At 36.5% G+C, this 26,722-nt stretch overlaps 1 protein-coding gene across 6 annotated transcripts in view; it reads right to left on the reverse strand.

Moving 5' to 3' along the window:
- KLHDC10 (kelch domain containing 10) overlaps positions 1–26,722 on the reverse strand; it is a 60,932-nt gene that overhangs the window by 4,893 nt on the left and 29,317 nt on the right. For 2 of the 6 annotated variants that reach the window (XM_024128267.1, XM_028489757.2), the window contains exons 2-10: positions 26,435–26,521; positions 11,643–11,864; positions 10,109–10,263; positions 8,795–8,943; positions 7,134–7,218; positions 6,199–6,265; positions 5,105–5,152; positions 3,163–3,302; positions 2,160–2,533 (exon numbers count right to left, since the gene is read on the reverse strand). In XM_024128267.1, coding sequence (XP_023984035.1) covers positions 2,324–2,533; positions 3,163–3,302; positions 5,105–5,152; positions 6,199–6,265; positions 7,134–7,218; positions 8,795–8,943; positions 10,109–10,263; positions 11,643–11,864; positions 26,435–26,521 — 1,163 coding nt within the window. In that variant the 3' untranslated portion in view covers positions 2,160–2,323. Of the gene's footprint in view, positions 1–2,159; positions 2,534–3,162; positions 3,303–5,104; positions 5,153–6,198; positions 6,266–7,133; positions 7,219–8,794; positions 8,944–10,108; positions 10,264–11,642; positions 11,865–26,434; positions 26,522–26,722 lie in introns of those variants that run through there. The other 4 variants (XM_028489758.2, XM_028489756.2, XM_055084839.1 and 1 more) reach the window with 3 other exon arrangements.

A 26,722-nucleotide genomic window follows, 5' to 3' on the forward strand; every position in this document is an offset into this window, starting at 1 on the left:
AAGAGATATGGGAACATATGTATATGTATAGCTGATTCACTTTGTTATAAAGCAGAAACTAACACACCATTGTAAAGCAATTATACTCCAATAAAGATGTTAAAAAAAAAAAAAATCCAGGACAAAGATCCTTTTGCCACCCTGGGTAGTGTGACTTGTTTAATTATGGATAGTTTCCGCCCAAACATCCAAAGACTAGATTGGAGTTATGCAGCAAAGCTTTGTTTTGAACTAATGGAGCTGCTCAGACTGACCTGCTCTGGAGAGAGCTCCTCATTGGAACAAGCCTAGCAGTGGGTGGTAAGAAGTTAAAGGCCAGACTGGTCATGGCAAGAGGGGGATGGGGCCTCTGGAGGAGTTGCTCCTTTCCCTGCCTCCCCCCTACCCCCTCACTCCCCAAAAAGGACCCAAACTCACAGATGAAAGGTTGTTACAAGACCTTTGCAGAAACACAGGCTCTATGAACTCAACCCCACATGGATGGGAGGTTATAATAAGGCCTGGAGGTTAGGAGTCCAAGTCTAGAGGCCACAGTTTTCTCTTCCCCAGAACTGAACACTAGATGGTAACGTTTTAGCCATAACTCAAACGTGATTTTAAATCCACACATGAGCCTAAGAGATTCCCTTTTGGGACGAAGGAAGAAGAATAATTTTAAAAGCTAAGCGAAAAAGAGGCACTTAAAGCAAAAACATGTCCCTAGTCTCCCATCTGAGTCTCCTGTTACGACATAACCAACGGAATGATCAGCACTGTGCCCTCTTGCACACCTTTAGCACCTTTCATACACCGAAGGACTTCCAACTGCTCATGTCTCAGTGACCACTCTAGCAGCCTGATGGCAAAGCAAGTAAAAATTTAGGTCATTTCTTTTTTAGAATTAAAATACAACACAAAACAAACCAGAACTAAAATTTCACACCAAAAAGTGAATGATCCTCAGTTTCATTCCTTCCTCATGCTAGTTTTAAAAATGATACTTAGTTCTTCAGGAAGAATGACCTGTGGCTTTTCCCCAAGACCTTTTATCCAGTTACTAGGCAATTACTCACAGCACCATGCACGTCAAAGCAGATAGAAAACGAGGCAAAAAGCTAAGAGAAAAATCAAGGGCCAACTGGCTTTCTAGAGATAAAACCCATTGCCTGAGAATATGGCAGGTGCATGGCCCAGAGTGAGAAAAGAAACAGTTCTGGAAGAGATACACGAACATATGTGTATGTATAACTGATTCACTTTGTTATAAAGCAGAAACTAACACACCACTGTAAAGCAATTATACTCCAATAAAGAAAAAAAAAAAAAAGAAACAGTTCTGAAAGGAAATGGCCAATATGACAATCAAAGCTCACAGCCCAGAGCAGAAGCCCTCCCTGCCCTGCTCTACTACGGCCTCTCACGAACTTACATTTATGTCCCACAGCACTTATGCCACACACTTAGGGTCTGCAATTCCCCACAATGAAGTCAGAAAGATACTTGAAACCATTAATAAGCATAGGAGAATTTCAAAACTGCCCAGAACGAAGAGCTCTGACCACCATAAATTTCTTGATTTGAAATGTTCTTGGTGCCATAATTTCTAAGAGCAAAAACAAACAGCACAACTACAACACACAATAAAGTCTTTAGACAAGTCAACTCTAACCACTGCTGGCACCACAAGGATGAGAAAAGAAATCGCTAATCAAGAGCTGCTGAGCTGCTTAACTTTTCTCCAAAGTCAAAGGATCGGTTTGGGTACCTAGGCAGCAAGACATCAACCACTGCTGCCACTAGATCCAGCTACTCAATTAGACGTACCTTTGAAAACAGGAAGTTAAACATCTAGCTTTCCCTATAATCTGCAAGAGTCTCAAGGTTAGCCTTCTTGTTCTATCCCCAAAACTTCTTGTTGTTGTTGCTGGATTTAATTTTTTTAATTTTATTTTTGTTTTTATTGATGATGTTGCTTTAATTTATAGAGCACTGCCTGACAGGGTCGTATGTTTAGAGTTCCTTTAAAATTTTCTTTATCTTATCTTGATTCATAACATTATTAAGGTACTTTCAGACTTTCCCTCAACTCCATCAAGGAAGAGGGAGTATGTGAGTATGTGTGTGTGTGTATTGGGGCAGAAGGGAGAGAAGCAAAGAAAAAAGCACGAGGGAAAGTGAGATTCCATAAACTTAAAACAATTTACAGAAAGGCATCTGATGTATTTTCTGAATAAGGCCTTGATCAGGGTAACCAATCCTCTCTGTAGCACATTCTACACTGCCCATAAATAAAGGAGTCTCTTTAAATTAACATTTCCAGTATCAATGAACAGTCCAGAAATCCTCATTTCAAGCGCTCGATGAGTCCCTGTGTGAGTCCAAGGTGCAGAAGCTGTGTCCGGGAGAGGTTTGCTAGGTTGGGGAAGGCCGCAAGCAGCTTCTCCCACGCCAGTTCCAGCAGGCTAGGAACCACCAGCCAGATCTTAAACAACGACCCAGTCCGTTTATTTTCGTGGATGTTCACCACTCCTCCATGAATGTACATGCAACCAGCCTATGAACAAATGGCAGTCAAAAGAGGATAAATTCACATGGGAGGGAAACAGGTACTTACGCTGAAGATTCAGCCAAAAAGTTCACAGTAGGCTGAATTAGACGACAGGAAACAGAAAAGTTTCTCACTGATCCCAACACAGTGCAGAGATCAAGAAAGGCTTAGATACTGAACGAGTTACTAAGGGAAAAGCAAGAGGCTGGTTTTACTTCAACAACAACTCCAACAACGGTAAACTAAGACTATATTAGGTATCCACTGTGCCCAGTACTAGGGTACAAGGTGAAAATAAAGGTCTATGCATTCAAGAAACTAGCAGAATCTTCAATAACATGGCATCTTGGGGGTAAAACTATTCTGCCCTCCCAGGAAACACCTTTGATATCACTGTCAGGGCCTGAATGCCACATGTAGCATTTCTTTCACATTTATGTTGCTATTTTAAGCTTGTATATGATGGTTTTTCTCCCTTTTGTCAGAGGAAGAGCTAGCTTTTGAAGAAAGGTTTTAAAAACACATTCTTAATCCAAGCTTTGCTAATATCAGAATCCTTTTTTCTTGCTATATCTCTAAAAATATCTCCTTATCATCTGCAACTACATAAAAAAGACACGAAAATGAAAGCTTACTGGTGTAACAGCTGCACAGTGAAAATAAACTGGCTCTGGCATGGTAGCTGGGAGCTTTACCCATTGAAAAGTCTGCAGATTCAGCTTCCAGATATCTCCCAGGATCACTTCTCCATTATAGCCCCCGCAAATAAACACATCTATCAGGAAAAGAGAAAGCCAAAATCACACAAAGGAAAAGGGCCACAGTGACAGCATGTCCTGTAGTAGCTCTCACGGCTAGATGACACGGGACCAGTTCAGTCCCCATACCATAGAGGACTCCAGCTGGCGGGTCGCTCATGCTGCTGTCCTGTCCCTCACTAGAGTTCGGACACTATGTTGGGATCTTTGCTAGGGCTAAGGATGCAAGCCTCTGAGGAAGCTTCATGTCTAGGTTCTCAAATTCAAATATCTACAGGTGGCAGGTATAGGAAGTGAATGAGCAAGAAGGTTCAGGGAAAATAAACAAATAGGTCCAGGGAACAAACAGGAGTGCACATGCTCTAATGAGGAAGATGGCGATGCAGCTCCAGCTCATCGATGCCATGCAGGACTTAGGGTCAGCAATTGCCAGATCTTCCAATTTTTTAAAAGACGTTGGAAATCCAGATTTTTTGAAAAGTGAAACATTTTGATTTTTAAGTATTGGCCACTAATTCACAAACTGTAATACACGCATGAGCCAAACAGAACACATCTGCAGGCCACCAAGTTGCAAACTCTTCTTTTAAATAACATCCCGAAAAGGACAGACATTTTTCTGCCCATAGAGACAAACATTCTCTACTTAGACAATTAACCTGCAATGTTCAGTTTGGGGGCACAAAAGAGGTTTTTCCAAGGTTTCTTCAGCCCAAAGAGGACAGTTTGAAGTCCCATTTGATCTGTACCAGTTATTTACGTCAGGAACAAAACCTTCCCAAAATCAAAGGTTTTTTTATTATTGTTCTTGTTCTTTTTGTTTTTATAAAATCAGTTAGTTATAACTAAGTAGACAACATGTAACAAAGGCTATGTGAACCTTCAAGCTAAATGCCCACAACTACAGCTGAATTCCATTTGTATGGTGCCTGGACTCAAAGAACCAAATGAATACATGTCTTAACTCAGATCTAGATCAAGTTTAAGTCAATACAATTAAACTATAAAATACACTGGAAACTTTTCTGGCTAGGATTTTTAAAAAGTATGGCTCCGTTCTTAGAGAGGCAAAGCTGAACAATGCCACTATCTATAAATCTTGTCCAAAGAGCAGAAGCATAATAAAAAGCGCCTCTGTACTAGAGATGGCAGCATAATCCTAGTAAAATCTGAACTAAGCTGCTGAAAGGATACAGGCTATCAAACTCATTTACACACACCTTCCTCCCCTCCAAAAATTTAAGGGGTATATCCAATTATAAAATAAGCTGTAAATTAAAAGACAGGATGGTTGTCCAAAGAGGAGTCATTTATCACACTCAGATAAAGTAGCTGCAGCTGCTTTCTGAAGCCATACAATATGTTGTAATATGGCCAAAGAATGAGCTAAGAGTTCTATCTGGCATCAGATAGAGAAGAGAATAAACTTTATGAAATAACACTCTGAAGGAGCTATTACAATTTTAATACAATGTCTACCAAGGTCTCTACTGTATGTCAGGATTATTAATGTTACCCACCAAAACCAGAGACATCTGTTGAGGTGGGGTGCTGAACGATTAGGTGGTAGAGTAAAAGCTTACTTATCACTTATTTTTGAGTTGTGTGATAACTGAGGGAACCGAAACAACACATTAGTTTACTTTATGAAAATTGCTGAGAGATGCAGAACTTTTTGGATTTCCCTTTAAGTATAAACTAAAAGAAATAGACTCTCCCCAAAGTTATGCCTCTTTTAAAGAGTTATCATTAAGAAATAAAATAATATCAGTATGTACAATAACAAAAATGGAACCAGCCTGTTATTTGAAATCCTTACCATTTTTTATCTGAACACAACTGTGACATCTTCGGGCTGCAGGAAAACCTGCCAAACACATAAATACAGAAATTCCATTATTCACAGAAAGACTGGGAATAATGGTGATCCAACACAGCAAAAGACATACTATGAATAACTTGCTTAAAACAATCCCTTTGTTGCATTAAAGCAAACATTGACTAGTCCTTCCAATCCTGCCTTATTTCACACAAGAATAAAGCCATCATAAGTTTCATCATAATGATATAATGTTAAGGTGTCAGGAAAACAAAGTGAGGTGGCAGTGGGCAGGGGTTACTAGTGGCTTTCCCAAGTCTTTTTACCCATAAAGAGACAGGTAGATCTTGATTTAAGTGCCTACTTTTATCCTACCCAGATTTCCCCTCTTCCACAGAATTCACCAATCCCCATTAAAAGTCTATGCTCATGGGCTTCACTGGCGGTGCAGTGGTTAAGAATCTGTCTGCCAATGCAGGGGACATGGGTTCAAGCCCTGGTCCGGGAAGATCCCACATGCCAAGGAGCAACTAAGCCTGTGCGCCACAGCTACTGAGCCTGCGCTCTAGAACCCGCGAGCCTCAACTACTGAGCCCACGTGCCTAGAGCCTGTGCTCCGCAACAAGAGAAGCCACTGCAATGAGAAGCCCGCACACGGCAACGAAGAGTAGCCCCCACTCACTGCAACCAGAGAAAGCCTGCGCCCAGCAACAAAGACCCAATGCAGCCAAAAATAAATAAATATTTAAAAAATGAAATAAAAAAAATAAAAGTCTCTGCTCAGTTGCTGAGGAAGAATAATAATTGGGCTAAGGAATACAAGTAATTTCTTTCCTTTTTTTTCTGGCCACGCCGCACGGCATGCGGGATCCTAGTTCCCAGACCACGGATCGAATCCGTGTCCCCTGCCGTGGAAGCTTGGAGTCTTATTAACCACTGGATCGCCAGGGAAGTCCCACAAGTAATTTTTAATACCAATTCAACAGATATTTTTCTTCTCATATAATGCAATAAAATTACTTTTTCTCTTTCAGAACAAGTAAAACTATAAAATACATTTATTAAAGATAAATGAATCAATATTTTAAATTTACCTATTTTTTCATGGGGTTTTGTTGCAATTTCCTCCCATGCATTCGTTTCAAGGTTATATGCATGAATCTTGGAGAGAGAGAAAAAAAAAGAGGATACACAAAAAATTTTAGCTAGCCTGAAAACTGGATTTTTCATAACAGCCTGTACAAACATATTCTTGGTCGAAAAGCCTTCTTTTCCTTTGCTAGTCTCTGATCTTTCCTAATTCTAATATAAGGCAAAACATTAAATGAAGCAATTGAAAATTAAGCACATACATAATTTTATTATTTTTAAATCATAGAAAAGAATGAAGAAAAAAGTTGGAATTCTGCAACTTGCACATTTTCTACAATGAACATGTATCATTTTTATAACAGAAAAAAGCAAGTGTTGGTAAGAAAACACGGAACTGCAGTTTTGACAAAACTTGAAAAAGACCATTAAGGTTCCAAATCAGGAGCTCTGAGGCCTACAGATTTCCCCTGGGACATATGGATTTAGAAATGCCACAGAGACGGATGAATAAAAGCCCTTCAGAACTCAGCTTTCTAAAGTTAGTGATGTGCAGTCCTAAACATGCCTGTTCTTTTTAGATACACAGCACTGACAATGAGAGGGATGTGACATTCTGAGAATCCTGGTTCCAAATCTAATTAGTTGCTCCATTTAAGCTACTATATCTTTCTTTTAATGTCTTTTCTCATCTAGCATAAAGGAATAATTCTAATAAAGTATTTTCAGTGCGTGATTATGCAACTGTCAACTGGAAAGCATATCAGGGGCACAGAGTTCAACCTTATATTATAAAGAGCATCTAACACAAAATAGGTGTTGATGAAGAAACTGCTTGAAAATTACAATATCTACAGTAACAGAATTGGTACTTATTATGCTTAGTATAACACATGCCTCTCCCTAGCCTTCTTTCTTCTCTCTCTCTTTTTTAATATACCTTGTTTAAGGAATAAGCTGTCCAAGAAGTACCACCTCCCAAGATGTAAATCCTCTGCCCATCATGTGCAATTTCATGTCTGTATCTGAAAATATACAATAAAATACATTTATAATTATGGGAAAAATGATCTACCTAAGATTTGGCTGCAAGACTTTTTATTGCATCATTATTTATAATAATAAATTATTGGAAATAACCTGTGTTTAATAATAGTGAATTGGTTAAATAAATTATACAATATATAAAAAATGGATTAGCATGCAACCAATAAGAATGTAGGAACAGAGGATGGTTAATATACTGAGAACTTCTTTTCATGTCATTAACTGAAAAAAAAAATCAGTTATATAAGAGCAGATAGGCTATAATCCTACTAAGAATTTATAGATATACAAATATGCACAGAAAATGACTATAAGGATACATGCAAAATGTTAACCCTGGTTATCCCTGAGTTTAGATTTTGCTTTTTATTTTCTTCATTTTGCTTATTGGTAATTTTCTAGATTTTCTATAATCTTTTTGTGATAACTTTGTATAAGGGGGGAAATTATTACAGTTTTAAAAAGTGATCTGCCTACATTTAATTAGAAAGCTTAGACTATGGGCTTTCAAATTAAGACACTTATTTAACAGATACAAAAATATCAGTAAAATTATGCTACATAAAACTGTGAATATAATGTGAAACACCCACCAGAACTTTTATCCAAGCAGTCTAACTAAGAGCTGAAACAAGTTATAATATGTCCATAAAATGATTCAAAGAAGGCAACCATGTGAAAATGCTTTGAAAACAATCTATTTCCTCCTTTCCCTGGAGGCCCTGGTGCTGATAAAATAAATTACATCAAAATTGCTCCCCATACCAAGCCATCTCCCAAGTCCTCTCATGGTAGTTCTGCAATAATCAGCCCACTAAGATACTACAATAGAAAGAAGTCTTCCTTGGCACCCATATGTCATTTTTTTAAAGGCAACAAAGACATAATAGTCTAAACAGTGAATAAAAAATTATTTACTGTCTTTGCTTTTAAACTAGAGGGCCAAAAAACCTCTTTAAGTTTTCCAGTGAGTTTAATTCTAAGAAGAGGCAACTGCTATTAGGAAACAAAAAAGTGAAAGATCTACGACTGCTACTAGAAGGCAACTAAAGAGAATCATGTGATGTTTGAGTGTTTAACAGAGCACTTAAAATAAATGACCTTCCCTTCCTTTCTTCCATCCATCCAACCAACACTCACTGAGTACCACTATGGGCAAGGCACTGTGTTCTTACTGGGGATACGGTTGTAAGCAAATGGGCCAAAGAATCCTAATATGCAAGTTAAGAAGGGAAATCAAAAAGTAACTAGAATGTAATTATTTTTCCTGTAATATGAAATTTAGTTACAATTGTTACCATTGGTTTCACTATTTTCCTAATGCAGGAAAACTGAAGTACAAGAGGAAATAACAGGAAAAAAAATTCTTTAATTCAGAGGGAGATATCATTCCCTCACCAGAAGACCCCTCTTTAATGCTGAACTGGGATCTAACAACCAGTTAGCTATTTTAACCAGGCCAAAGGGTCTTCTTCAAACCATACTGCCAATATTCTGAAAAAAAGTAAAATCTTAGCAAGAAAGAATAAATATGCTTTAATCCTAGAATCTCACCTCTCTTCTGGTAGATCACAGGATAGGTTGTTTGGTTTCAGTTGTGTCCACTCTCTGGTATTGAGATCTAATTTGTGCAGGTCTGTGCTGTAAATATAGCCAGTTGTCCCTCCAAAGACATAAAGGGAGCCATTGATGATAGCCATGGCCTGGATAATGAGGAAAGGTGAACGAGACTTCCTCGTTAACACTTGATTGAAGAATGTAACCTTATTAGATACCCCCAAATCAGGTTTTATGAAATTTTCTTGTATTTTTTAACTTTCTAAAAATCAGACCCTTAAAAAGGACTAAAGATTTTAGAGAAACAGAAATTATTTTTAGAAAAGTTAACTTTGCTCAACTGGAAAGAAAGATCTATCTAGATAGGCAAAGGGCATCAGATGATCCTTAGGGGTCCTAGCCAACCAAAGAATTTATAGATCATGGACATGAGCATTTCCACTGAAAGCTGCTTCACTTTCTAAGCAGTGTGAAGAAAAATGCCCTTCAGGAGAAGGAGCAAATATGAAAATAAGGCACCAGAATCCCTTAAGTAAGAAGTCTAGAGTTGGCAGTCCCCAAAACTTGACATTTTCCACCAGACTCTTCTCAATGTAAGTTTTGCTATTGTTATGGTAATTTCTTAGAGTTTAAATGCCTCCTGTGGTGGGATACGGTCATCCATTATGTGCCTCATACATAGTTCAGAAGCTATGTATCAGTACCAGTGCCAGCCAGCGCTCGTTGAGAAAGAAGCCACAGCTTTGGTTGTTTTAAGCTTAGCCCATTACTCTCAAAGGGTCCCTGAAGTATGGTGAGTTGTTTTCCTACCTTTTTAGATATAACTTTTCAAACCTAAGGTTTGAAGCACTAGAACCTAACTGGAAACTAATTTCTATATAATCTGTGCTTTAGCTCAGATCTGTATAAAAGTCTCTTAACCAAGTACAGGGATCATCTACTCTATTACTTAGGTTAGAAAGCTCTTCAAAGCAATCATAACACTCTAAAGACGATAGGACCTGGGCCATAAATAGCCAAATCTCTCATTGGGGGTGGGTGACGTCCTGACATTTATAGAAACCTCCATACAGGTCTAGATCATTGATCTTAATCAGAAACAAAGAGTAAGGGGGAAAAAAGGAAAGAAGAAGGGAAGCAACCAGATTTACAAACTACAATTTCACATCAGAACTGAAAAATCAAATAGTAACCACAATAAATTTATTCTCCATTAAAAAAAATTGGTGGCAATATAAATATTCTGACATTGTTCCTGGAACTAGAAAATCTGAACAAATACATCCACAATGACTGGCCATAGATTGGTACCTGTCCATATATACGACTGGGTTTCTTCCCCCGACAGCTGAGTAAAGCCCATCTCTTATACTTCACGTTACAGACATGGACGTCATTGCCGTTGCTCTCACCAAATGGGATGCCTGTTCCTCCAAACACCAACAGGTTGTTTCCATGCAGCACAACTGGGAAAGGAGAAGCACAAATTTCATTTTCGTACTGGTTACCTACAATGTGTTCCCACATTAACCCAGAAAATCTGAGAAACTCAAAAATGTCCACTTTAATGCTTTTAGAAGATAGCTCAAACCACTGACATATAACTACTACAAAGTTTTACAGAAAAAGATATAATTCACACTATTTCACATAGCTCACTGTTTGATATGTGACATGTATTGTGAAATTCATGAAACACTGTATATAACAATACAGAATGATAGGAACTACAATCCACCACTGCTGCTTAACACAGTTCAAGTACACAGTAAAGCAAAAGAAAATGAAGGATCATCACTGCCTTAGCAAAGACCCAGTGGGACTCAGGATGAAGGGATAAAAGGATCATTCGTTTTTTGCCAGGGGAATGATCTCTACATTTTAAATTATAGTTTCTGTCATCTTAATCCTCCACCAGATAAAAAGAACACCAATATCCTGCTGGTAACTTTCTGTTCCTGTCATCACACACACCTGTATATACTTTTTCTCTCTCTGATGGCAAATATTCTGAAAATACTGCTACTGTATTATTTCAATGACTTTTTTTTTTAACCAGTTATTCAATTGATGTAGTGTAAGAGTCAACAGCATGAGCTCTGGTGCCCGTGAGAGCTGGGTTTAAAGTCTCATGTGACCTCAGGAAAGTTATTTAATCTCTCTAAATTAATCTTCCCAACAACCCTATGAGGTAGGAACTATTATTATCTTTTCCATTTTTATAGATGATAAAATAGAAGTGGTGAGAGGTTTAAATAATCTGTTGAAGGTTTCCTAAAAAGAACCTTGCCAAGCTAGGGTTCAATCCCAGGCAGTCTGGCTCCAGAGCCTGCACTCACAGCCACTGCCCTTCAGGCCTCTCTAAAGCCTCAGTTTCCTCATCTGTACAATGGCAATAATTCCAGTGTTGGCATCATAGAGATGTTGTGAGGATTAAACAGATACCACGTGTGAAGTACTTTGCTCAAGAGCTGTAAACCCCATTTGTTGATCTTCTACTACATTTTGCCTAGCATATATATAATACTTTATGTTGAACCCTCTGAGATATTATTAATTCCATTTTATAGGTAAGGAACTAGAAGCTAAAAATCATCTGTCAAGTAAATGACATACAGCTAAGTTCAAACTCAGGACTATCCAGCTCACAATTGATTCTGAATCACCACGCTATAGTATTGATACAGTATTATCACAGTAAGAGTCTATCCATTAACAGGGTTTAATCATATTACTATTATGATTTAGTATTATTAAACGTTATTAACAAGGAAAACATGTGACACTGAGCCAGACCTCTCAGACATTTTCATAAAGTCAAAAGTTCAGAACTGCTGGCACTCACGTGACATAGATGCCAATTCTCGGGGCATGTAGCCATCTGTGCCCATCTGGTGCCATACTCCTGTAGCAAAATGATACCTCCAGAGCTCCCTGAAGAGAGGATAGTCTTCATTATCTGGCCCTCCTGATTCATCATAATCTGGGTTATAACCTCCAAACACATATAGATTGGTATTATCTGCCACACAACGATGTCCGCTTCGTGCTGGTGGAGGTCTGTGGCCTAGGAGAGAAGAGGACAGTTTTCCACAGGTGACCCAGCAGATTAAAAGCACAAACAAAATTTGGCAACAAACATTTTCTCTTTAAAAGGAAATCAGGGCAAATTTATAATGTGGATGTACTTTTTATTTACTTAGGTTATTTTATACATTCACACAAACTACTTAGGATTTTAAGGAGCTAGTCTCCATTTCTACTTCATAGGATTATTTTCAGATTTTGATAACTGTAAAAAGATTTTTCCCAAGGGAGGCAAAATAGCACCATAAACTTGAGAAAATGGCTGGTAACTTGGAGTTTTCAAGAAAAGAAGGAGGAGGGGTTTAATAATCCAAAAGCTAAAAGGACAGATTTTCTATTTTCTTAGAGGAGAAAAAAACACAGGCCAACGAAATTAAACTGAAAATATTAGAGAACTACATAAATATAATCACAAATGTGAATGAGTCATGTATAAATAAAAATACACATACATAAAACCTGTGATTTTTCCACAATATATAATTATACACTTAAAAAGAAAACTGGCTTTCAAAGAGTTATAGCATGAAAAGAAAACTGGCTTTCAAAGAGTTATAGCAAAGTCTGGAATTTAAATACCACTCCAGACATTATGGTAGTTAACAAAGAATATCCCTGTATTTATCTCAAAGAGCATCTTTCATCCTATTAAGAGCTTTACTGAGAGAAGCTATTTCAGGGAATTTCCTGGTGGTCCAGTGGTTAGGACTCGGTGCTTCCAATGCTGGGGCCCTGGGTTCAATCCCTGGTCAGGGAACTAAAGATCCCACAAGCTGCACAGCCAAAAGAAAAGAAAAAAAAAGCTATTTCTACAATTTGTATTTGTAAGCTTTCTGAAGTTTAAATTATGTCAACTAGTTTACTAAAAGTTACTTCAATATTATTTTAGAGTAAAAAACCCCGAAATTTATATTACTTCTATTATCCTTACAATTTTTACACCAGTCTACACAAACCCTTATATAGCTACAGAACCAAAGATGCTTAAATACACACTGGATGGAATAAGCTACTATGGTCGTCTGTTATCCTACAGATTTATCTACTTTCATATATTAGGAATAGATACTAGTATAATATTAATATTTATGACAATGCTGGACACCTAATAAACATTCATTATATAAACATTTATCACCAGCCTAATATAGGCCTCACATATTTATATTTTAAAATCAAAATCCCACTTCCTACAGTATGTTTTTAAACAAGAACTGAAAAGAAATTGCACAGAGCTAGAAAAACTAAAAACCAGACGAACAAACCACGAATCACCCAATCACTCAAGTCCAACCTGTTGGTCCTGAGAATCTTTGATGGCTCCTTACTGCTCGAGCTTGAAGCCCTCAAACAGCAATTCAGAGCCTTTCCTGATCCCTCACACTCCTGCCTGTTTAAGTCTGTCTCTCTGCTTAGAAAGCCGAGTCCTTCCCTTAGCTCTTGGCCTGGTCTACCTAGCCTTCAATGCCTGGAAATTCCCTAGTGGCCTAGTGGTTTGGATGCTGGGCTTTAACTGCCGTGGCCTGGGTTCAATCCCTGGTCGGGAAACTGAGATCCTGCAAGCTGCGCAGTGTGGCCAAGAAAAGAAAAAACCTACAGCCCTTACAATTCAGTACCATACCACTCAAATAATAGGACAGACATGGACAATTAATGATTACACCATAACTATGTAAATACATAATAAATATAATTTTAGGCAAACTATAATCACTTAGGAAATTTACTCACAAGCTGTGATTTACCTGAAGTGAACTCAATTTCTCTTTCTAAAAATCTTGAAACACAGAAAATGTGGTGTGGAAGAAAGAGCAATAACTTCTACAAATATCTAGATTTGAATCCAGGTTCTTTCTAACTGCTTCCTTGAGCAAGTCACTGACCCTCACTGAGTCTTAGCTTCTTCATTTGTATGAATGGATTATTATTCCTGTACTTTACAGATTTATTATACTTGCTATTATGTTAAAATGTTTTTTGGTTAATAATATATGTATCTTCCCAGGAGGCTATAAGCTATTTGAGGGAAGAGGAATTATTTGCATTCACCTTTCTATTACCAAACCTAAGGCACACAGAAAACACTGAACAAATTTAATTTTTTTCTACTCATTTCGTTAATATTTATTTTTCTTCTCCAAATAATTATAAGTTTCTAAAGGGCAAAAATCATGTACAGCAATTAGCCTGTATCACCCACAACACCTAAAACAGAGATATATAACAGACACTAGAAGTTTCACTGATACTAACTTCAGGTCAAAGTTAACAGTAACAGGGATGATCAAAACAGTATAGAGCTCTCAGTGGACTTTGATATTGTGATTAAGAGAGATACAATTTGGGGGACAGGGGTTGGATTATGCAATGGTCTTCTCAAAACACAAATGTTTCTAAGAATTAGCAAGACAAATTTTAAGAAAAAAACTTAACAGTTGAGTTGCTGTGGTCAACAGACAGGAACTCTAAGAATCTCTATAATGTCATTTGCTTTATTACCTGGAGCCAAAAGATACTTTTTGAAACTGCTTTTGGGCAAATATGAAAAGACATACAGTATATTCCAGGATTTTCTCTAAATGACTGTACAACAGAGAAGACATTCCATTCTAAGTTTACTGCCAACTATTTTTGAGACAAACGTAACTCACATGGATTAAAGGTTGAGGAGTCAATGAAAGATGATTTTATATTTACCCACTAATTCATTCATTCATTAAGCCAAAAATATTACTGGACGCCTGCTACATACCAGGTACTGTACTAGTTGCTGAGGATACAATGGTAAGACCATTACTCTTTCTGTCCCCTGGAGCTTACAGTCTAGTCCTGCGCTGTCCAACACAGTGGTCACTAGCCACATATGACTCCTGAGCATCTGAAATAAGACTGGTTCAAACTGAGCTATGCTTTAAATGTAAAATATCCCCTGGATTTCAAACACTTAGTATCCAAAAAAAAATATAAAGTTACTAATTTTTATATCTGAATATAGGTTGAAATGACATTTTAGATCTCTTGAATCAAATAAAAATTAAGATTAATGTCACCTATTTTTTTACTTTTTTCATGTGGCTACTAGAAAATTTAAAGTTTTGTGGCTCACGTAATATGTCTATCAAAAGCGCTTGTCTAGCTCAATTGCTGGCTTCTGTAAATAATGGCATTATCTATGCAAATTAAACTGCTGGGTAAAGAGCATCTGATCAACGTTTGATAAATATTAAACATCCTGTCAAGAAGTCTTATAGCTAGGAGTAAAGAGGTAACTATTCTTTCTCTTTAGTCAGTAACTAAAGATTTCTTTGTACATATTTATAGCCCAAGAGTGACTAACATATTAGAAAGCCATATTTTATTTTGAATAAATCATGGGGATTTATCAGGGTTAATGTCATGGAGACTACACATTAATTTTCATTATGAAGAATATAGCATAGGCTCCTCAACCTTGACCAAAACTTAACTGGGTTTTAGATTCTTAAAGTAGCTCTCTGAATCTTGTCCCAAATTCTCCATGTGCAAACCCCACTTTCCTAAAAAGTACTTGCTACTAATAAAATGAGCCACAGAATTAGGTTACCTGATTGAGGAACTCCAATTAGAAAATGCAGAAGTCAAAAATTAAAACTGAACCTGTATGCAGAGGTGAACTCAATACCCAGAAGGGAACATGCAGCTGAGGGAATATGTACCTGTGGTAACTGAGCCATCTTTTTGCTTCAGGGTGCTCATCATGTCACAATGATGAGCACACTTGCTCTTTACCCCAGGAAGCCAGCCAGAGCTTACTGTAACCAGGGACATGGGCTTTAGTTTGCAGGCCAAAGGAAGAAAGAAGCTGTCAGAGATAAGGCAATGATGAGGTTGCACCAATGTTATTACCGTTACAAATAATTTTGTAACAAAGCTTTCTTTACGCAGATTTATATGCAAATGTCTAAAAATTTCTGGAAACAGAATTTCTGGGGTCAAAGGAATATACACTTAAAACTGACACAGATAGGGGACTTCCCCGGTGGCGCAGTGGTTAAGAATCTGTCTGCCAATGCAGGGGACACGGGTTCGATCCCTGGTCCAGGAAGATCCCACATGCCGCGGAGCAACTAAGCCTGTGCGCCACAACGACTGAGCCTGAGCTCTAGGGCCCACGTGCTGCAACTACTGAGCCCGCGCGCCTAGAGCCCATGCTCCGCAACAAGAGAAGCCACCACAGTGAGAAACCTGTGCACCACAACGAAGAGTAGCCTAGCCCCCGCTCACCACAACTAGAGAAAGCCCACGCGCAGCAATGAAGACCCAAGGCAGCCCCCCCACAAAAAAATTGTTACAGATATAATACTGTTATAGAGCCATATTGCTTTCCGAAAAGACTGCAACTATTTATACCCCCAGCAATAGTGTATGGTAGTGCCTATTCCTTTATGCCCTCTTCAACCTTTTTAGTTTGTGCCAATCTGATGGGTGTCAGGTTACTTTGTATTTCCCTGATTTTTACTAGTTCACATGTTTATTGGCCCATTTGTATTTCTTCTTTGGGGAATTGCCTGATCATATCCCCTGTCCACTTTCCTATCTATTATGTTGTCTTCTCACAGAATTGTAGAAATTATTTATTTATTCTATTTCTTTCTCCCAGCATGCCATTGGGCTTTTAATTTTGTTTATGGTACCTTTTACTATATGGAAGTTTCTGTGTAATTGAATCTCTCAATCTTTTCTTTTAAGGCTCCTGTGCAACAACAACAAAAGGCTCATTTGCTTTACATCTCATTTAGCTCTGCATCATTATAAAATTACTATTCTTATTTATTTCTAACAATTTTTTAGTTTTGATTTTTTAATATTCAGAACCTGAATACATTCAGAACATATTTTTGTGTATTTTATGAGGTAGGGCTCTAATATTTCCTTCAAAATGGATAGGCTATTGTCCCTAAACCCCTTATGGAAAGTCATCCCTTCTACACTGAACTGAAATTCCACCTTTATCGTATACCAAATTGACATGTTCTAGAGTAGAATTAGTAAAATCCCAATATCCAGGTCTAATCACCTTGGACACAAAATCTATTGCTCTTTAAGAATGCACACAATCAAGACACATCACACAATCTTAAATGCGAAAGCTTACAAATAAAGTAGCGTATAACATTTTTGCTTAAAAAGCCTATCACAAGATTTAGCCACCTCTAGATGTGCTATCAAACATTTGTGATAAGGCCATTGTAAAAAAAAAAAAAATTAAAACCTTTATTGCTAAAAGTATTAACTAGTTATAAATATCATACAGCCTAAATGATAAATTCAGTTTAACTTAACTGGTCCCTTCTTTCCAAATATAAAGCCTAGCATTACCTCTACCTGAGAAGACAGGTCTTCAATTGTACACCTGGAAGCCTGGAAAGGAAAGCCAGGGAAGACTGGGCCAGCTGGTTCCCATCCCTGACTGGTACGTAGACCGTTTTACTACTCCCAGAGTCCAAGCTGCTCAGGCAAAGGCCATCCATCCACAGCAGCACACAATATTCTTGGTTATGTAAGCATCTCCTACCACAGAGACTCCATACATTGTATGAGATTCATATATAAAGATCTGGCTTCTTAGGGCAGAGTAATCTTAAGTCTAAGTTGGCAGCAGTAAAAGAAACTTGCTTTGACAGACTTTGGTGTTACCATGAGTTAGTTTCAAGTGCTGAGCAAAGCATACTTGAGACAGCTGTCACTACATATCGGCCTGGGCTTCTGTGCTCTGTTCAGTCCCACTGTTTATTTATTGATTCCTGTACCATTACCACACCGTTTTAATTACAACAGCTCTGAAGTATCTATCAACATCTAGTAGGGCAAATTCCCCTTTGTTACTCTTTTACAAAAACTTCTTAGCTATTTTTCCCCATTTACTCTTGCACTGGGTTTTAGAATCAGTTTGTTAAAATCTGTAAGAGGCCCCTTGGGCAGACACCATCGTATCCAGGTGATCAAAGTTAACATCACCAGTAAAGGGACAAATCAACATCATGTGCAGTGAAATGAACACAGTATTACTTCCACAGTATTCCAGCCAAAAATGTATAAGCTGAACGTAATCATGAAAAAACACAAGACAAACCAAAACTAAAAGAAATTCTACAATATGACTAGTCCCTACTGTTCAAAAATATCAAGGCTAAAGATATAAGAGAACTGAATGCAACACATGATTCTGGGACTTTATTTTATTCTAAAGGACATTATTGGAATAATTGGCAAAATCTGAAATGAGGTCTGTAAATCTGATGATAATGTTAATTTAATCCATTATTTATAGTGTTAATAGTGTTAATTTCTCAATTTTGGTACTTGCTCTGCAGATACATAGAGAATATCTGTTTTCCAGGAACAAACATCAAAATATTTAGGGGTAAAGGAGCATAGTGTCTGCAGCTTAATCTCAAGTGGTTCAAACAGAAAAACAATATGTATATGCATATGTATTACAGATAGCGAGGGGAGAAAGGGAAGAGGAGAGGAGAGAGAGAGGGAGCAGGATAAAGCAAATGTGATCAAATGTTAACATCTGGGGGACCTGGGTGAATACAGGACAATCTTTTTTACCATTCTTATAACTTCTCTGTAAGTCTGAAATTATGTCAGACTAAAATTTAAAACTAAATTTTAAGCAAGTCCCTTGAGGATTTTACTTGAGATGACCCATGAAGGAATATAGTCTCTAGCCATTTATCCTCATCTTTTTGATATTATCAGTATAGTTCCATTGTTTTCTTCTTGTTTTTTATTCCTAAGTACCTTTTAATTTTCTATATAACTGTGAATAGATATCTCTTTTATTTTTTAATTGCTTGTTAATATACAGGAAAGTAATTTATCTTTGCAAGTTTAAATTTTATCCAGCTAATTTTCTAAACTCTAATATTAGTTATCATCAGTTAATTATCTTGAATTTTACATTAGACAATCATATCCTGTTATTAAAGATAACTTTCAGCTCTTTCTTTCCAATATATGTACCTTTTATTTTTTTCTTCATTGTATTGGCTGAAACCTCCAGAACAAGGTTGAATAGTGGAGATGATAATGGGCATTTCTGTCTTGTTTTTTACATTTTTAATGAGGATATTGGTAATGTCTCACCATTATATATGATATTTGCTATTGGTTTCTTGTAGATAGTCTATCAGTAAAATAAAATTTCTTTCATTCCTGGATGCCTACAAATTTTTTTCTTAACCAGGAATGGTTTAAAATAAAGTCTTTATTAAAATGTATGTATAGAAAAGTATATATATCATAAGAGTATAGCTTGATGCATTTTAATAAAATGAACACAGAGTATCAAATTTTATTAAATGCTTTTGATAACAGAAAAAGCAAACTGTTTCTTTTAACCTTTTAAAGTACTAAATACATTCCACAGATAAACCCAATTTGATCTTAATTTCTATTTTTATTTAGATTTATCCCTGCCATCATATATATATATATTTTAACCATTCTTTCTTATTATTTCATTTTCTCACTTTTCTAATTTTACTGAAATAATCAAGCTTTCTTTTTTCCCCTTTCCTTTTTCCCTAGGGAGATCTACATAGTATTACCCCTAATATTTTTTAAAAACCCATAAATTTGTATTTCTCTAACAACAGTAAGAGTAAACCACGTCTGGAAAGAAATTTGGCTATTAACAGTGGTTACTTCTGGAAAGGGGAATACGGTGAGGAGTAAAGATGCGAAATGGGACCTGCTTTTTTAATTTAACCTCTTTTATTGTGAAATATAACACATGTATAGGAACATACATAATTATAAATGTATAGTTTAACAAATTATCAGAAAGGTAACATGTCGTCATCATCCAGGTCAAAAAATAGACTACTGCCAGCACACAGATGCCCTCTTACCTGCCCCTTTTGATCACAACCCTCTCCATCCCACCGCCTTCACTTCCAGAGGAAACCTATTTCCTGATTTTTATGGCAATCACAAAACCTGCTTTCTTTTAATAGCTTTATTATACCTAAGTATGCATCCCTAAACAATATTGTTTATTTGGGCCTAGTTTTGAAGTGTATTTGTATAGAATGATATAGTATGTTTCCTTTATGGGATCTTTCATTCAAAATCATATTTCTGAGATTTATCCACGTTGCTGGGGTTAGAGGTAGTCTGTTCATTTCCACTGCCAAATAGTATTTCTTTGTATGAATATATACCACAATTTATCCAGTCTAAGTTGCGTGAATGGACATTTGGGTTGTTCAAATTAGTGGCTCTTAATGCTGCTATAAACATTTTTGTACATGTTTTCAGGTGTACAGGGGCCCATATTTGTTGGCTATAAATGTAGAAATGGAATTTCTGAGTCATAATATATGGAGATCTTTACGTTTACTAGATAAAGGCCAAACTGGTTACAAAATATTTAGTATTAGTATCATCAGTCTTTAATTTAGCAATTCCTGTGAGTTTGTAGACCTAGCTCACTGTGGTTTTAATATGCATCTATCTCATTACTAGTGAGGTGGAGCACCTTTTCATGTTTGTTGGCCAACTGGATTGATCCTTTTGGGAAGTGCCTGCTCAAGCCCTTTATACATTCTTGTACTGAGATGTCTTTTTCTTATTGATTTATACAAATTTGTTATATATGCTTGAGATAAGGACATTCATTTTTTACCCTATATATTTCCATATTATTTGAATTTTTATAAGCATATATTATACCTAGAAATTCTAAAATGAAAAATTTTAAGATCTTTAGCAGAGGTTTACTTTCTTCCTATCCCCAGTTTGTTTAAATCATCTGAAATGTTAGTTACAGAATGTTATATATATACATACACATATACTATAGTGATTTATATTATTCTTCTATATATTGAGAAAACTTTTCTTATCAATTATACCAGGCTTCACAGTCCCTGTATTTAGACACAACTCTAAGTTTTTCTGCTTTTTTCATACACTACTGCTTCTTGTGCCCAAACCTTCCTTTCTTGGATTTGTTTTTCATTTTACTGGGAACAACTCTTCAAGTAATTTTCTCAAAAAGGGTGTGTTCATAAACTTTCAGAGTTCTTATTTATTTTGACCTCCATTTAAACATTTAAATATTAGTGAGGCTGGGTACAGTTCTGTGTTCAAAATAATTTTCCCTCAGAACACTGAAGGCACTTATCTTCTAGCAAACTATGTTGCAGGTGAGAAATCTCAGTCTTGAGTCTTTCTATGTAGCCTGTTTTCTATCTCTGGAATCATAAGTAGTTCAGTAATGTACAGATAGATGCTTTTTGCTTTTACATTTTTCTAGCTTGTTCCTTGGTGGGCCCTTTATACTTGAAAACTCGAGAGTCTTTCTTCAGCATAGGGAAATATTCTTTATTTCTTTATTTTCTCTCTTCCACAGTCTTTCCTTATGTAACTCTATAAAATGGATATTGGATCACTTAGATCTACCCTCAAAGTATAATTTTCCTCATGTACTTTCTCTTTTTGTCCTCTTGCTTTGCGGTCTGTAAATTTCCTCTACTTTATTTTTGTAAAAATTGGTCTTAAGCCTGTGTATTATTTAATCCTCCAACTGCATCTTTATTTCAGCAAGTTTCAACATGGAATTAATTCCTTAACCATTCCTTTTTTTTTTGCACGGCAGTTGTCTTTTTATTTGTGGACCCAATTCTCTCTTGACTCTGAGGAAACCTGCTGTGATCAGAACAAGTTTAGTTTCCCTCAAATGTCTGGTAAGCCTTGATCACTGATTCATATTAATAAGTGAAGGACTACATTGATTAGTATTCTAAGAGATAATGAATTTCCTCCACAGTTGTATTACTCTGTCTCCAAACCTCCAAATGGGAGATGTGTTTGATTATGGGTGTCTGCAGGTAAGTGGTACACTCACAGACAGGTTTCTCTTTAGAAGTGGAGAAAAAGCAGTTTTTCTAAAATAAGGAAGGCTGCATTTTGCTAGCATGGTCATTTAATGTACATCAGTCCTTGGTGGAGTTTGCTTCCTTCTCCTCCCCCTATTCCACCCTCCTCATCCAATCTATTGTGGAGATCCATTACCTAAAGCTCTGCTTTGTGCGTACACTCTTTCCAATCCCAGTCCATGAAAGCACTGCCTGTTCAACCCTCCCCTAAACAAATCCCCTACTTTGCTTGAAGAACTGTTCTTGGAGCTTTATCTTAGAACTAATGCCATTGCCAGGGAGGGAGGGAGAGAAGTAGGAGAAATAACCGTTCTGAAGGCAGTCCCTTAATTATTTGCCCTGATGTTCCATCTTCCCCCTACCTGCTCCCTCCTCCTCCACTTGCTGATTCTAGGCTTGAGTTTCAGGAAAGGAGCTCTTTAAGAAATTATCTGATTTCCAGCATGCAGCAGGAATACCTATTTGGGGTTGCATTTTATTCTGTTCTGGTTTCTCAATCATTAGAATTCCAACTGCTTTCTGTTACCCTGAAATTCCTCAAATTTTCTGGTATTATAATAGCAAGAATGACAGCAGCTAACATTAAGTCAACATTGGCTAAACAGACTGTCAGTATAAATATTTGTTATCCTGGTCTTTAGCTAGTTGACAAGCTAGAGTTAAGGCAATTAATTTGGCTTGTTATGCTGACTTTGTTTCTGATAAATAAAAGTTTTCAATTATGGAAAAAAAAAACATTGGCTAAACGTAAAAACTCTTCTAAGTGCTTTGCACATATTACCTCTCTTGATACTCACAACAAACCTAGGAGGTTGGTACTATTATCATCATGCTAATTTTACAGATGAGGAAACTGAGGCAAAAAAAAAAAAAAGAATAAGCAACTTGTCTAAAGTCACACAGTTGATAAATGGCAGAGCCTGGATTCAGACATAGGTAATCTGGCTTCAAAGCCTCCCTTTTCTGTTTTTCAATATAATTATGATTCATTCTTTTTTGTAGGTCTGCTTTGTAATTTTCAGTAATAAGTGAGAAGTATGGGAGGGTGAATGGGTGTAATCGGTCTATCATTTTGTAATGAAAACACACTGTTTTCACTACACTGATACTGTTTTCACACCACTTATAATGGGTAGCAACATCTTTTAGAGAACATACAGGATCTAGCGAAGGAATCTAGCGACAGAAAATGAGCCCTATGAAACTGTTTAATCAGAATCAAAAGAGATAACGTGTAGGAGTCCCAAAACGAGAGGCTTGAAAGTGGCAATTTCAAAAGTATAGATAAGTTGTTTGAAAAATCTAAGGAAACACTAAATAGCACTTTCGTATTCTCAGCAACTTATTAGTTTACTGTCACCACCACCAGAGAGAAGTTGAGAATGTACTAAAATTTTAGTCCCATCCTATTCCCTGACAGCAGCCTTACAAATAATTCAGTTCAACTCAAATACATATGATATACCTACTACATGCACTGTGCTACAAACTGGAGATAAATGAAGAAATGAAAGGCACTGTCCCACTGTCCCTGCCCTTACAGAGCTTACAGTCTATGGCAGGCAGGAATAAGTAAACAAATGACTATAATTCAGTGTGGTAAGTGTTATGATACAGGCAGATACACAGAGGGTGCAATCAAAGCAAAGAGACAAGCCTTCCAAGGAGGTTTCTCTAGAAATAACTCATAGACTGAGTGTTCAAGGATATGCTATTATTGGCTTGGGGAGATTAAACTGAATTTATCATCTTTTCCCTCAATCTGTTCTTCCATCCATCTATATAATACCTGCTAAAGAGAAAATGGTCCACACAGAAAGCTGGAAGCTTTCTTGACTTTTCCCTCCTCCTCCTGAATTGGTCATCAAGTCTCATCTAATTCCACTTCCTTATATTTCAAATCAACTACCTACTCTCTATTCCTACTAAATATAACTACCTTAGTTGCAGCCTCTATCATTTCTCTCCTTGATAACTCTAATAACCCTAACTGGTCTTCCAATTAAATCTCTTCATTAATTAAATAAACTGATCCTGAAAACTCCCCTTGGGTGGTGCTCCACTTGATCTGGGCCCTCTCCAGCTTCTTCTTTCCACACTCTTTCCCACTCTGCCGAACTTCCTACAGTCCTCTGAAAGACCGTGCTCTGTTTTGCCTAACTGCCTTTATTTAAGCTGTTTGGTCCTTGTGGTTTGAGATGTTCCAACCTTCCCCTGTAAACACATACTCAGACTACTCCATACATCTCTTCTGAAAAGTCATCCTGATGGCTACTTATCTTCCCCTGTCCTTCCCACATGCTGAGTCAGGTACCTCTTCTGTGTGCTCCCATACCACACTAACTCATCAGGACACTTATCACAAAGAATTACACTCAAATTATTCTGTAATTGTTTCTTCACTTGATTCTCTATAATCTAGATGATTGAACTAGCACAAAGCCTGTTACACAGGAGGCAATCAAAAAATACTGAAAGAATGAAAGCATGAACAAACGAACGAACGAGGTTAGTTAAGTCTGTGAAATCTGATGAGATAACCAAAGGAGATAATGGAGAGGACAGAACGTTGGAGCAATACCCATCTTTAGCGAGTAGGAAGAAAGAAGCCAGTAAAGGAAACAGAATGAACAATCAAAGAGGCAGGAAGAAAACATCTCAGATTGTACAGCAAAGTATAACCCAAAAGAAGAGAAAACTTTAAGAAGGTACAGGTGGTCAACAGATCAAACACTACAAACAGGTCAAAGAAGGTGAGGACTAAGACAAGGCCACTGATTTAGAAGCGGTCACTGGTGATCCTGCTGTTGCTAATGCTGAGTTTACTCCCGCCTCACTCTTCTCAGCACTGTCAGAGACCATCTTCCTCAGCAATTTTTTGAGGCAATTTAGGGCTTTCGAAAATAACCAAAGATATGAAACTTACCTGTGCTAATCTCTTTTTTCCATGATTAAAATATTGAAAAACAGAGAATATAAAAAAATAAAATCCCACCATCCAGATATAATGTTATTTCACTATTTCCTTTGTTTTTTATGTTTATATTTGTACAAAACTGGTATTATATTGAATTTTACATCCTAATTAAACAATTTCTTAATTATACTTAAATTTAGTCAGCCCCCAAGTTAGCCTTCTCATTGTAAATCAAAAAATTAGCATTCTAATTTTTAAATAGAAAAAAGAAAAAATTTTGTCAAATTAGATGTACTGCTTGGCTACGTGTGCACAATGGTTTTTTTGTCACATAACACTAAAATTACCTATTAGTTTCTATCAATAAAATTATTTATGCTAAAAGGTAGCACAGCAGGAATTCCCTGGAGGTCCAGTGGTTAGTACTTGGTCTCTTCACTTCCATGGCCCGGGTTCAATCCCTGGTCAGGGAACTAAGATCCCACAAGCCACATGGCGCGGCCAAATGATAAAATAAAATAAAATAAAATAAAGGGTAGCATAGCACCCTAAGTATCTTATCTTGACCCATTTAGGCTAGATTTTATTTTTTTAATGATCTGGACCTTGGCCACTAAAAATAGGTTAGGCACTAGATACAGAAACATCTTTAGCTGCTGCAGGTCTTTTTTCTAGTCTTTTTGTTTTTTTTTTAAATAATCTCTTCAGTCAAAATTAGATACACTGGCTTATAAATAATAAGGTCTAAACTATAACATTAATAACGCTTGTCTGACAATTTATTATATCTAGAAAAATAGTATGAGCCAGAGTTTTCAATCCTCTTCTGAGATTTTCTTTTTTCAGTAGGGAGTATGTTTTACTAGAAGAAGTAAAAAATAGAAAGAATGAAACATTTCTAAAAGTAAGAATTACTAGGTCAAAGGATGTGAACATTTTCAAGGCTTTTGATACATATTGCCAAATTAAATCCAGAAAGGCTGTGTCAAATTTACACTTCCTTCAATATATGAGCTTCATTTCCCCATACCCTTGCAACACTGAGTATTCTTATTTTTAGTCTTTGTCAATCTAATAGGTAAAAATGATGACCTTATTATTTTAATTATGTTTATAACAATAGTGAAAATAAACAATTGTTCATATTTATTGACCTTTCTTTTTTACAAATTGATTATTCATGTTCTTTTACCTATTTTTCTAGTGGGTATTTGCTTTTAAACTATTGATTTATAAGAGCTCTTTATATATTCATGATATTAACCATTTGTTACAAATATTTCCCCCTTTTATCTTTTTATTTATGGTTTCTGACATAAGAGGTTTTTAGTTTTATAGTCACATAAATTTTATTTCTTTCTTAAAATCACATTTAGAAAATTATTTCCCATACCCCATATTTTATAAATTATTCAAAGTTCTTTTTAATATGTTTACAGTGGAATAATACTGACATCAATGAGATGATTTATTTCTACCACCTAATACATATTAAGTGATTCTAACTTCCTAAAACTTATAATTACAATTCCAACAGTGGTCACTATGAAGCACAGGTTTAAAATTAAATTCTAGATTTTCTTTCATCCAATTTTAGCTGTTTAGACAATTTTTAAAAACCAGAGTTTTGAGTTTAGAAAATTCATTCAAAGTTCCCTTTAACCCATATGAAGCACAGATCTCTTGCTAGTTATCACCCACCTCTCAAAAACCTGTTAGGGATCCTTATGATGGGACAGGACTGAATGAAGCGCCTCCTAACTGGGTCCCATCGTATTTTCTTCTTACCTGTTACCACAATTATCAGCAATAAGTCAGACACATACAACACATGGCAAATAATACATAGTAACTGTAGTTATAAAGACAGAAAAACAGGAAACAAAACAATACTTGAATACAGAAAGAAGTGATGTAAAGTAGCATTTAACCCTGTTTTGGAAGTCAAAACAAAATTTAATTAATATATAAGCAGTGATGAAGGTTTTC

This window comes from Physeter macrocephalus, chromosome 5 (genome assembly GCF_002837175.3).
Source record: "Physeter macrocephalus isolate SW-GA chromosome 5, ASM283717v5, whole genome shotgun sequence".
In the NCBI taxonomy this organism is placed as follows: domain Eukaryota; kingdom Metazoa; phylum Chordata; class Mammalia; order Artiodactyla; family Physeteridae; genus Physeter; species Physeter macrocephalus.